The 14217-nt window shown below is 36.2% G+C and overlaps 1 protein-coding gene across 5 annotated transcripts in view; it reads left to right on the top strand.

Moving 5' to 3' along the window:
• Nucleotides 1-6333, top strand: part of SPATA17 (spermatogenesis associated 17) — a 92811-nt gene extending 86478 nt beyond the window's left edge. For all 5 annotated transcript variants that reach the window (XM_034427841.3, XM_087883183.1, XM_034427842.3 and 2 more), the window contains one exon: nucleotides 5847-6333. In XM_034427841.3, coding sequence (XP_034283732.3) covers nucleotides 5847-5927 — 81 coding nt within the window. In that variant the 3' untranslated portion in view covers nucleotides 5928-6333. The remainder of the gene's footprint in view (nucleotides 1-5846) is intronic.
• Nucleotides 6334-14217: the final 7884 nt, after the last annotated feature.

Raw genomic sequence — 14217 nt, 5'->3', positions numbered from 1 at the left:
TATATTTTTCCAAACATAGGATTGCAACCTTTATTATCTGTGAAATAATTAAAAATAGCTAGTTAGATAACTATTGCTAGAAGCAATACCTCAGTACAAGTTGTTTTCTGTCTTTCTTTTTCTTTAGTCTTTTAAAAATAAACAGCATTCACATTCTGAATTTATTTAAAAGTATATATGCCACACTCCCATTTATGGGTATAAACTTCTTATAAACAAACATATGCAAATTATTAAATTGGTAGTAAGGAAAAGGTAAACCATGAGAAGCTTTCAAATGTTAATCAGATTCCTAGTTGAGAATATTATTGGTTTCCATTCATAGTTCTAGATCCATTCATAGTTCTAGATCCACTTTCCTAAATGATTAGTGGAAAATTAGAGTGGTCCAATTCAGGGATGTATCCATATGTTTTATGTAAACAGTATTGCTTGGTTAGGCAAGAAAATAATCAGGCATTTGGTATTGTTTGGCATTCCTACTGTAACAAGTGCTAACAAGATAAATGAAAGTTACCTGCAGAAATGTAGATTTGGCCACAAAGAATTAAAAGCATTGGGAATTCAAGATTTTTAAATAGCAGTTAGGTTAAAATAACAACTTACTTACTAAAACAATAACTGACACCAATTCTTAGACCCCTTTATTTAATCCAAAGAATAAGTTTTTCAGGGATGTATGGCTTTCTCCTCCCCACCCCCCACTTATTATGCATTGTAATATATATGTGAATTAACCCAATCAGTAAGGTTAACTTTATCAATCACATTAACTTGCTATGTTCTATTACATGACTAATGACTACCTTTGGTTTTTATTGTAAAACTATAAAAAGAAAGAATAATTTCTATAAGAACCCTCTTTAGGCTTCTCTATTTCCAATATCAATTCTGTCAATAAACCAAATACATTGTGCTTCAGTGTAATTGTGTCCTGGTCTCCAGTTTAAACATATGCCTGAGAAACTTTCCTTCAGTGACATATCCAATATATTTTAATCTTTTCCATCTCAGCATAATAGAAGATGCTATGCTATAATATACTGTTGAAAGTTCAATGATTTTCTGCCTCTTATCTAAACATTCCTCAATTTAGGTTCTGCTGAATATTTCCATATGTTGGTCAGCTTGTTCGTGTAGCCATCTGTTTATCTGAGAGAAGAATGGAGATATCAGTAAACCAAGATTTTTGCTAACCAATGTTGTAGCTACATCACTTATCCAGTGGACACTGATGGATTTCTTGGACCTTTAGAGTTTTTGTTTTTTGATAGATTTGTTTCCCCATATGTACTGTTTTTAAAAATGTTAAACTTTGAGGAGTTGAACTGTATTAACAAGATTGAAAAACTGCTTATGTTCCCTGAGACTCATCTGCCGTCTCTAGGGATAATCTAGATTGGGATCGGATGCATAAAGCTGCTTTTGGGTTCACTGACTATATTGGTAGGCTAGGACATTGGGTTGCTTTAGCTGAATTGGAGAAATACTCCTCAATACACTGATCTTGGCTAATGTCATTTGTAGCCTTTGAATTATGTACATAAACTGATTAACCCATAGGACAGCCCAAAAAGCTCACTAGGTCTATTGATCTAGTTAGTATGACTATATTAGACTATATTCTCTTGAAAGATAATAGGATCAGAAAATGACTATGCTTTCTTACAAAATTAATGGGGATTTTAGCATTCGGGTTTGGATTATCAGCTATTGGATATAATATTTTAGAATACAGAATCCATTGCATATACATACATACATACATATGTATATGTATATGTATATGTATATGTATATGTATATGTATATGTATTCTTGTTGTTAGCTGCGAAGTCATGTCCAACCCATTGCAACGCCATGGACAATGTTCCTCCAGGCCTTCCTGTCCTCTACCATCTTCTGGAGTCCATTTAAGATCATGCCTACTGCTTCAGTGACTCCATCCAGCCACTTCATTCTCTGCTGTCCCTCAATTGTTCCCAGCATTAGGCTCTTCTCCAGTGAGTCCTTCCTTCTCATTAGGTGGCCAAAATATTTGAGTTTCATCTTCAGGATCTGGCCTTCTAAAGAGCAGTCAGGGTTGATCTCCTCTAGGACTGACCGGTTTGATTGCCTTGCAGTCCAAGGGACTCGCAGGAGTCTTCTCCAGCACCATAGTTCAAAGGCCTCAATTCTTTGGCACTCAGCCTTTCTTATGGTCCAACTTTCACAGCCATACATTGCAACTGGGAAAATCATAGCTTTGACTATACGCACTTTTGTTGGCAGGGTGATGTCTCTGCTTTTTAATATGCTGTCTAGATTTGCCATAGCTTTCCTCCCCACGATCAAGCGACTTTTAACAAACTCTGCATTCTCTTCAATATCACTATAGAAATCCAACATCTTAATCATTGCAGCATATTAGCTTAATGTGTTTTCTTTCTCAACAACCAACCCTTCCAGCAAAAAGTGGGAAAACAATTTAATTCCTGGCCTCCCATAAATGTGTAATATGGCCCTACCTCTGTACTTCATTACCTGCCTAATATAGCTCTTTTTTAAATATACAGTATAACTTGATTTTCAAAAACATAAGATAAAAAACAGACAAGAAAAAATGTGTAAAAGAAAAACGATCAAGAAAGAAAGAAGATAGAAATGCAAAAAAAAAAAAAAGAGAAAGTAAAAAAAAGAGAAAAAGAATAACTTGTGACTTTCTTTAATACAGATAGGAATAAAAAAATTAATAAACCAAACAGTCCAAGGTTAACAAAAACCCTATGTATCAGTGGCGGTTGCTCCCGGTTTGGTCCGATTCTTGCGAACCGGTAGTAACAGCCACCCGGCTCTGCCACCCGCCCGGACATCATCATGAATAATCTGCACACGCACAGAAGCTTCTGCGCATGCACGCACATGCGCTTCCGTTGCGAACCGATAGCGGAGGTAAGTAGAACCCACCCCTGCTGTGTATTGAGCCCCTTTCCTCAAAAAGGGGGCCATTACTGTTTTAAAATGACCCAGTAAAGAAGTAGTTCTGTAACTGTTTTATGACAATCGTATTTTTTAAAAATATATATTTCAGAGGTTTAAGGTTTATTTGGATTTATATACCCCACTTCTCCCGAAGGACTCAGAGCGGTGAACAGCCAAAGATAAAACACATACAATATAAAGTTTAAAAACAATTTAAAACATATTAAACAAATTTGGCCCATACTAATTAAAACACTCCATTTTTAAAAGCAAATTAAAATTAAGCAATTGGTGATTTTAAACATAGGAATAAGCTATTTCCAAATTGCTTCTGGTAATATCAGTGAGTCTTATCTAAGACAATTCATTTGAATTTGTGACCGGAGAATGCTTGCTTGCATTAACTAGCCCGCAAAATCTGGTTAATAATTTGGGCATTTATTATATTTTCTGAATAATTAGAAAAATAAGAAGGCAATCACATTTTAATATACTCTTTCATTAGCATAATATCATACAGCCATTTAAGTTGTTCTAAGAACTGGTGGGAACTTGTCTTGCTACAGTCAGAGGAAACCCATCCACTAGTTTAAATATTCAGCTGTGACCATGTAGTGAAATAGCTTTTAAACAACAAGATAAACAGTACAGCTGCCAACATAAAGTAATCTTATGCTAAGGGACTGGAATGACACAGTAGACTTCCTCTTTGTCATTTTGACTTGGATTTGGAGCTGGACATGGGCTCAGTTCCAGCTCAAAAAGCCATTCACTTCAAAGGAACCTAAATTGTCCCAAGGAGCTAATTCTGGCAGTCAGTTGTTGTTATTGTCTGGCAAGTCATCCTAATAGCCAAAGCCGTCTGCTCTCTCAAATCAGAGCTTATTTCTGGGGTCAGAAATGGCTGTTCTTGCTTTAACATGATGAGAGACGGAAGCAGAGATTTACTGAGAGTAAAATAATGACAGCTGGGTTTTTTTTATTATTATTATTATATTCTGATTGTGACTTCCAACAAGTTTATTGTGATTTGATGTTTTCCTCCCCCCTTGTTTACCCCAATAAAACCTAATTATCCAAATACAAACCAGTCCCCAGTTTTAGCTTTCTTTGAATATAAAGTCTTTTTTTTTGGGGGGGGGAGGGGGGATTTGTTATATTCCCTGGAATCTGGCAAAACACATTTTCATTATAATGTTTGTATTTTCAAAGAAGTTTCTTGTTCTCATGGTACCTAGAAATTCATCAGAAATATTTTTTTGAAGCATCAGGGGAAAAGACCTTTATCAGCTTCAGAGCCTCTGGCAGTCACTTTACTCAATTCTTTTTCTTTCATCTTTTCACTTAGAAGTAAGTTAATAGAAGTGTAATGAATTAAATATTGTAAATATTTTTTATAATGTTGTACAGTTAATTCAATCAGAGGCTGGCAGGGAAGAAGGAAGAATTAGAAATAGTTTCTATCTCTCTTATTTGTTTCTAAAATTCATGATTTTGGATTTTGCACAACGTTTATAACATTATCTTAAGGAAATAACTTTAAATCGGCTCTTCATCATAGTGGCGATAATATTAAATCACACCCTTCAAAGTTAGATAGAGTCATTGAAATCCCAGTGATAATTACCTTTGGGTTTTCCTCTACCACATTAGAAGCCAACTTCTCCAGCATGAACAATAAGGCTGAATAAGTAACATTCCCAGAGCCTCTCCTGCCCAATACTAAACTCACTTACAGCCCCAGGGGGAAAAGTCTGTTAATGTGCAAAACAAAGAGAGTATCTTCCATTTTTTCTTGTACATAATTAGAGAAAAAGATTGTTCCGTCCTGCATACTCATAGATATACCTGTCTTGCCAGATTTTATTATTATTATTTACTTTATTCATTAAACATGAAACTCAGTCAACTGAACATTCAAAAATGCATCACAAATACCATTGACTGGTGCTAATGGTTGATACGGGTTGCTGCCAGCATCCTAGGTATCAACCAAGTACCTTCTTAAGATGTATCATGTTCCAAGTAATGCAGTTTTTTGCAGTTCCACTGTGTTATTGCAGGATGCTGCAATTTGTTGATGTATCTTATCAAATTCTTGGACATGGTACCAAGTGCCCCAATGACAATGGGTATCACTATTACTTGTTTCAACCATAACCGTGTAGTTTGATGGCCAGGTCGCGTTATTTCATGATTTTTTCCAGTTCTTTTTCTTTGACTCTGGCATCTCCTGGTACCGCGATGTCAATAAATTGTACGTTTCGGTTTTCGACAACTGTGATATCTGGCGTGTTGTGTTCCAAATGATGATCCGTCTGTATTCGAAAGTCCCACAAGATCTTCACCTTCTCATTTTCTATAACTTTTTCCACTTTATGTTCCCATGACTTTTTGGATACAGGTAAGTCGTATTTTTTACATAATGACCAGTGGATTAATTTAGCAACTTGGTCGTGTCTAGCTTTGTAATCAGTTTGTGTGATTTTGCTGCATTCACATATTAAATGTGAAACAGTTTCGACTCTGTTGTTGCAAAGACGGCAGTTTGGATTGTTGGTGGATTTTTGTATCTTTGCTTTCATATTATTATTATTATCATCATTATCATTATTATTATGAAATGTTTGGACAACAGTAAGAATGAGTTGTTTTTTACTGTACATAAATTATACCTCTCGGTTATTGGGCATCAATTATTGTTTGCAGATCTATAAATATATAGGAGTTATTTATGTGAAAAATGTTCTAACAGAATATCCATGATTAAGTTGAGTTTGTCATAATGTTTTTGTATACATAGAAGCACAGGGAAAAAAGTATTCAGTTCAGGGTGGGGGCAGATTTAAATTTTCACACATTTTCCATTTTTTTCTCCCCTCTAGGATTTCTTAACCGTGTTACCATCAATTCCTCTGTTTGGAAAGTTTGGTCAAGCCTATTCCAGAGCTGGGCAATTTGTTTAAACATTACTTCTCCAACCAGTTTTGTAAGCTAACTCTTTTAAGGCCAAAAATGATGCCTATGCTTACTGTACCATACAGTCATTGAAGATTTTTATACTGACATCATTAGTATAATCGAGTTGTGGAACTTTTGAATTGAAAGAAGGTTTCCATAGCAATTGGTCAACTGCTGTCATCATTTCTATGAAGAATATCCGAAAACAATTTCAGGAACAGGTCTCCATCTTTCCTTTCAACAATCAGAAACTCCAAATAGTAATGACATCTAAAATAAATGCTATTTGACAACAATTTGAAGAATCAGGGGCATTTTCTTAATCAGATAGTCTCGGCTGTTTTTACAGTTATTTCAGAAATATAGCCTGTTTCTTCTATTGAACAATAAATAAACATAAAATGAAATAAATTAATGATGTGATGTCATCCATATGAAATTGTTAAAATGTTAATATAATGTACCCTTCCCTACATTATCTTCCAAAAGTCTTGAAAAATCAACACCCAGAATTCATTTCCAGGTGACCAGTAATATGCTGTGTGGGTATCCTGGCGTCTTAACTCCAACACATTTAGAAGTATTGTATTGGTGATAGCAAATTGATTGTAACACTTACTGTCTAAAATTCAAGCCAAAAATGGCTTTCCCCAGGATTATGCTACAGTTGCAGGGCATGGATACATGGTCCTGGGAGAAGACACCTCTGCTTTAAAGAGTTGTTTGCAATTCCTTTGTAAGCACCTCCATGCTCTCCAAAGCAGTACATAACCACATGGCTCTGTGCGGTAAAACATACAGTATATAACTTCCCAATCCTAACTATACTTTCTTATAATTGGATCAATTTACTTTTACTATATCTGCCATAGGAAATAATCATGTCATTCGTTTGACTTATAGATTTCAGATTCTTTACGTTACTCCAGGTGTTTTAATTTGTTTTTCTTTTCCTTTCTCTTTTATCCCCTGACTTAGTGGATCCTTCTCTTTTGAATCACTGTTATGGAGGGCACTGAAGGATTATAAAACCATTAGCGAATCACTGCAGAATTTTCCTGCTTCATTGGTCTGCTTCTTAGATATTCATTGTTCACAGAATTTGGTTGATGAGCCCTCCAAAAGTTCTCTGTACATAAAAAGTGGCTCAACGCTACAATAGGTTCGACCATATCATTTTATATCCTGTTTCATAATATCCGATGGTATCAGATACAAAGAACAGAGAGCCCAGCTCTTGGGCAGGGGCAAAGCATAGATCATTTTCAAAGATGACAACAATACAAATCAAAGTTGACAGAAATTTTAAAGCATATTTGGATGCCTCTTTGTATTTGTGAGTAAGGCAGGTTGTCAAATTCAAAGTTTTGGAAGTTTTGTATTTATGACCAGCAGCCGGAAATGAATGTCTTTTAATTCTGGTAAGTGAAGAATGGCAACCCAAGCAAGTCCCTCCTGTAAAGATTTAATTTCACCAAATAAATCTGAGTGCTTTTGTTCTGGGAGGGAGCAGGGGCTGGTCAGAAGGCATTCATAGAAAGGTGTTGATGAATAGGGAGGCCACCATAATTTTTAGATGTGAGGGCTATCTCTTTGATTGCTACAGCTTTCTGGTAGTTTATCTCTTCGTGATAATTCACTCTTGTGTTGTTACTTACCTTTCTACTACATTTTCCCATCAGTCCAATTAGATCTGCCAATACTTTCTCAGATTAATCTTCTTCCTTGGTTTCTTTTAAATATATTTGCCCCTATTATAAACATAACCTATTCCAAGCAAACCAGTTGTTGTTTCAGTTGCTTATAGCATTCTGCATATATTTAGGTTTTTTTTAAAAAAAAAAAAAGGATTTCCCATTTTCTAATCCATTCATTCATCTACCACTCAGACCTCGCTCAATCCATTTTCCTTCCTTCCAAACCAGCCAATTTTAACAATCTACTCCCTGAGCAAAATATGCTTGTAGATTTTATGAGACCAATTTAAGACCACCACATCCTGCCCTTTTTGCACTCATTGAATTTGGTAGGAAAGGGTGTACTTAAAGCAATAGATGTGAATATTATGTATTTCAGAAGGCCACATTTGTCTCTTCTTCCAGGACTATATTTCGCATTAGGGTTAGTATGGTTTTGAGAAATTAAAGGTTGGAATTCTTTTTTCAACTGGTCATATGGGAGGAGTTAAACCTCAATTGAGGCAATTAAATCTCTAGGCGGAATAATTGCAGAGGAAAGTATCTAGTGCTGTTTCCTTGTGATAAGAGAGTAGCGCTAATGTTTGTCTTAGTTGTTTTGTCATTTTTATCTCCTTAGTCTGCTTAGGCTTTTCCTGTCCCACCCCTTCTTTAGATTCTTCCTTTAACAGGTGACTAATTCTGTAACTTATCCCTTGCCATAAACAACCCTTTGTTGCCACACTGCAACTTTAGTGCCATTTTATAAACCGTGCAGTTATGAACACCTCATATTGAAATATCTGCTGTAGCTCCACAGTATTGGTTCATTTTTAATAAAATGGTTTGTATACAAAACAGCCTTCAGCTCTGTAGAAGGAGGATATCTGGTTTTGGTAAGTATATACTATTTAATGAGCTGGTTGATATATTTTTTTAAGTTGCATCTATATTTGTTATTCTGGACTAGATTGAACAAAACACACAATTGAAGATGCAGGGCAGATCAATAGAAAGGGCAATAGCAACCAGAAATAGATGTTGGAAAGATGGGTTGAATACTGAGGTAGCACGAGGACCCTGGGAAGAGGGGAGAACATAGAAGATGCTGGGAAACAAGAGGTACATTTGAATTGATACCTAATTTAGATAGATGTATCTAATTTAGATAATCTAATTTAGATAGAAGTACAGTTTAGAACATGGTTTTTTTCTATAGCTGTAACTCAGTGTTTCTCAACATTGGTAGCTTGAAGATGGGTGGACTTCAACTCCCAGAATCCCCCAGCCAGCGCTGCTGGCTGGGGGATTCTAGGAGTTGAAGTCCACCCATCTTCAAGCTTCCAAGGTTGAGAAACACTGCTGTAACTAGACATTCAGTAAGAAAATTGATAGCTATAAAAGAAAACAAAAACTTGCTCTGAGCACAGCCTATATTTCTTTGCCTTTTCACCTTCCAAACAATTTCTATGAAATCTCATTCTTTGTCCAGTATATTATTTTTAAAAAGTAAATATCAAATAAAATGCTGAGTCTATGAGAAAAGATATATTTATTCCTATTTTTAAAAACCAGCTGGAAATTATACTTCAGATGCTTCTTTCCTCAGCAATCAAGGCTCCTGAATATTAGGAGCACACAATCATATACTCTTACAGAGTAAATGGCATGGCAGAACTAATTTCTTTGATTTCAGATTGAGCCAATAAATTAAAGTACAGCATGACTAAACTGCATTTTCAGAAAGACATTTTGTCATGCACTCCTTATACTTGTCTTGTCTGAACAAAACTAAGAACTTACCCTTAAAAGCTAATGTTCTTAAGATAGCAACTGGCCTTATAACCTAGTTTTCCCAATATAAAAAAAAATTGAAAGTGAGAATAGCAAAATAAACATTTTTATGTTGGAAAAGAGGAGGAAGAGAACAGGAGATTTGCTATTATTGGCAGAGTAACTGAAAATTAGTGAATTGGTCTTTCAAAAATTTAATTTCATGCACAATATCAAGTTTATGCCAATTATGTTTTGTGTCTACAAGATTATTAGAAAGGCACAATTTCACATTCAGTTTATTTTGTTGTATGTCTGCAGTGATGGAAAACTTGGCCTGCAGGTCCAATGGTTCTTCCCTGGCCTTGCTAAGACTCAGTAGATATCCTTCCAGAAATCTGGCTGTTAAACCTTTTATGTGGTGGCTTAGATTTGCCTGGCACTTGCCTTTCTGTTAGGAAAAGCAAGGGCTGAATGAAAGAATTTCAAAGCCAAGACTTTCAAGACCAAGAAATGTTGATTCTTCAGTATTCCAGTCAGCTGAAGGCCAAGCACAGTTGAGTGAGCCAACATTTCAAGAACAAGAGTTGGCTTCTGGAATGAGGATAAGGAGAAGAGTTTAGTGCCTCTAAATTTCTGCTGCAGTATTAATGAGTGATTACAATTACCCTAACATCTGCTGGAAGGCTAACTCTGTTGAAAATGGTTTGCTTTGCTGCCAGTTTCATCTTTCAGAACATGCAGAACAGAACAAGAGGAGCATATGTCTTGGATTTAACCCTGAGTAACTGAGAAGAATTGGTTGATGAAGTTCAAGTGCTCTCTTGAAATATGTAATTTCAGCAGCAATGGCCTCCGTTACGTTAGATGTGCATCTTTAATTTTAGGAGAGGCAAAACCCAAACATTAACCCTTCAAAGAAAATTAGAGCAGCATCCTATATCAACAAACTTGAAAAAGGTCAGGAGGCTGATAGATCCAAAATATGGAAGACATAATTATAGACAGGAAAAAAAACAAACTGGGAGCTTACTGAGGCACTAAATTTAAACACCACTTAAGTACAAGAAGGAAAGAAGGACATATAATCAACCAGTTTGCAAATCCCCCGGTGACTAGCTTTGATTAAATTGAAGTTAATAAAACTGATATATCAGATGATGTAGGTTATTTAGCAAAAATGGAAATGATTCCCATCACCACCATCTATTTCATGTAGTAAGGAAATACTACACACAAATGCTAACCTGCCAGATTCTTTCCTTAGGATTCCACCCTCCCACTCTATACCTGAGTTCCAGGAATATCTTTTCTTCAAGTTGAAAACAATCCATCCAGACTGATCATTATACTGTCATCATTGTCTGGTAGATACTTCAGCAATTTTATCAGGACAGAGTAACTAAATCAAAAGCCCAGAATTGAATATGCAGCCAAACACTGAGACCAAGAAAATGCCCAGGGAGGAGCAGGAAGCCAGGATGAGGACAGGCTTTTGCAAGACTATAATAGAGATATTATTACCTGAGTGTCAAGGCCCAGATCCTAGACTCTGAGTTTGAGGAAGATGCTCCAGCTGAACCTATGACATGTCAGCCTTAGGAAACACAGAGTCAAGAATCACTTGAGGCTGATGAAACACAGGCATCACCTGGACAGCTGGAGCAGTCAGATGAAGATGATGTAAGGCCTCTCAGCCTCCACACTAAGCAAGTAGTGAGGAGAGCAGAGTAAAGATGTTCCATGAGGCTCCTTGCCAAGCAAGGGAGTAAATCTTTTGATTAGTGACAGCTGGCTGCAGCCTAATTTAAGAGGCAGCCCTGACCCCTGTTCCTTTGCTGGAAATAACTATCTGATTTCTGACTCTTGGATGACATTTGCATGGAGTCTGCACATGAAATTCTGACCATTGGACTGGCTGACAAACCTGACCTGCTTTTTAGAACTTTGGACTGATTTTGAACTATTTTCTGAATGTTCCTATTAAAAGCAAACTAACTCAGGCAAGTGTCTTTCAGAGACTCCTTTTTGTATGCTTTGACTGTTATCTATTTGACCTTGAGTAAACTATGAACTACCCTAGCAATTGCATGTATTTGAAACCAAAAATAGGATAGTGGCACTCAGAATCTCACATGTTTCTACATCATGCACAGTATAAGGAAGAATTGGCACAACTAGAGATCTTAAATCAGGAAGATAATGATATATCGCTCAAACATGAAGGGATGTTATTTGTGATTACCATACATATCGGAAGAAAAGTTTGTTACTTGATATTAGTTTTTTACTAGAGGTTTTGAAGCAGGGATTGGATGATTGATTGTTAGAGATGCTCTAATGCAGGGGTTCCCAAACCCCGGGCCACCAGGAACTGGGCCATGAAAATGAGCAAAGCCTCATCTGGGCATCCATGGGATCCAGGCAGCATGTGAATCCATGTCCCCTGCCCCCGGTCCACAGAAAAAACACTCTCCATGGAACAGGTTCCTGGCTCCCAAAAGATTGGGGGGGGGGGGGTGCTCTAATAAATTCTGCATTGAGTGGTCTATTGGGCTAGTAGCCTCTATGTTCACCTCCATCTTTAAGATTCTATGGTAAATTACAATGTCTGTTGATTTGACAACCATTTTATCAAGATGAACAGAAATATAATAAATGTTGTTTTCTCTAGCATGGGCAGACAGTGATTGGGAACATGTTCCTATTGAAGTTTACCCCTTCTTACAAATAGATTAAACAAGAGGTGAAGCTTAGCTAGAAAAAAATGATACTAAGCGATGCTAATTTTGGAACACAACAATTCCATTTTTGAGTGCCACAGGAAATTTTGCACTGGACAAATCCCTTAGCTTTTATTTACCCCGGTCATCTATACAGTAGTTTAAAAGACTTATCATCGCAAGAATACCTCCAGACCTGAACTTGGAGTTGAATCATCTCTCTCTGGTTTTGGCCCAATGCTCTGTATTTAATATAAGAGTCACTGGAAGATTCCTCTACCCATAAGAACAAACCATTGTCAATGTCATTTTCTATTTTTTACAAGAGAAATTATAAACCACCAAGATAACTCTAATAATACCAGATTTAAAGTGGTATTCTATGATTAATGTATCATAGGGCATAATGTAATCTTTTCTTCTCAAACTATGTTTAATTATTGTAGGGATTTGCATCAGAAAGTGAAAAAACTAAACTACGACTCAGATCATGTTCTGAAGTGATTTAGGAGTTTGCCAGAGTATTGCTCACATTGCAAAAGAATGAGTTTCTCTCATCTATGACTTATTGGCTGTTTCTAAGTGTTTCTGCCTACATCAATAAATTGTTCACTACTGTAGCTGTGTTAATGAATTGAACATAATTAAACATACAGCATGTTATGAGCTTCCTCTGGCAAACATTTGGTTTCTCTAAGACTTCCATTGGGGAAAAGCCCAACCATCAGAGTTACTGGTATTTAAAACCACCTCTTTTCTGAGGAAAACTTATGATAGATGTTGGAAATGCAACCTCTTGGCATAGAGAATGGATGAGTTTTGAGGAAAGCTCGAGTGATTGGAGTCATCTGTTTGTTGATTTTTAAAGTCCAACAACAAAACCTCTATATTAAATCCATTGATATTTAAAGGCCTGAATGATGGGGGAAGCAATGCAACTCCTCTCCTTTCCTGTTTTCATAATGAGCAAACCACTTAGAGGAGACTATTGTCAGAACAGCCCCCCTGCAAATATTCATTTCTAGACAGATTTCAAACAAGACAATCTATTATTCTTTGGTTAAAGCAAAGAATAAATGAATCAATGATAAATCAAGCCCTAAACTCTTTAAAGTTTTAATCCCAGTTTTCCTAAAATATACTTGAAAAACTCTCATTGCAGATCTTTTCTGTGTGTGCTCTCTTGCTACCAATGTCAATGAAGAAGCATATGATTATCCCTCTGTCACAGACCACCATTTCTTTTACTATTTCTTCTAGATGTTCATTCCACCTTCCTCGTATGAGCATTAAATAGGCCAAACCCTTTAATGAATATTCATTTCATTGTGTGTCTTATCTATTACTGCTGTTATTATGAACAGCTTTGAGTTGGTCAACATAGAAAGTGGTATATAAATACTATATATGAAATCACTAAATCATAACTAATGACAACAGGTAAAATAATCAGCCTTACTGACAATTGACAATAAGATATCAAGATGGTATAGACATATTGTGGAATTTGAATATTTTTCCAAACTATTATCTTTTGCCTTTTAGGGTCAACTATCAATAGCAATGAAATAACGACTCAAGAAATATGCCACACATTAGCACATTGTAGAGCAGTCCCGAAGGCCTTGGAAAAGATATTCAAATTCCACAATGTGTCCACACCTACAAAGATCAGAATTGTGCATGCTGTGATATTCCCTGTGACATTATAGGAAACTTTTGTGGGATTTTGAAAAGAAGTATAGGTAGTCCTCGACTTATGACCATAATGGAGGCCAAAGGTTTTATTGCTAAGCGAGACATTTGTTAAGTGAGTTTTGCCCCATTTTACGACCTTGCCACAGTTGTTAAGTGATTCACTGCAGTTGTTAAGTTAGTAATACCTTTGTTAAAGTGTATCTAACTTCCCCATTGACTTTGCTTGTCAGAAGGTGGAAAAAGGTGATCTTATGAACCCCTGGACACAGCAACTTTCATAACTAAAATTCAATAAATTCAGTTGCCAAGCATCTTAATTTTGATTGCATGACCATGGGGATGCTGGAAGTGTCATAAGTGTGAAAAAGTCACTTTTTCAGTGCCTTTGTAACTTTGAATGGTCACTAAACAAACTGTTGTAAGTA

This window comes from Pantherophis guttatus, chromosome 1, assembly GCF_059756535.1.
Source record: "Pantherophis guttatus breed Tessera chromosome 1, ASM5975653v1, whole genome shotgun sequence".
NCBI classification, from domain to species: domain Eukaryota; kingdom Metazoa; phylum Chordata; class Lepidosauria; order Squamata; family Colubridae; genus Pantherophis; species Pantherophis guttatus.
Note: the sequence above shows the minus strand (reverse complement) of the source record. Positions and strands in the feature narration are given on the sequence as shown.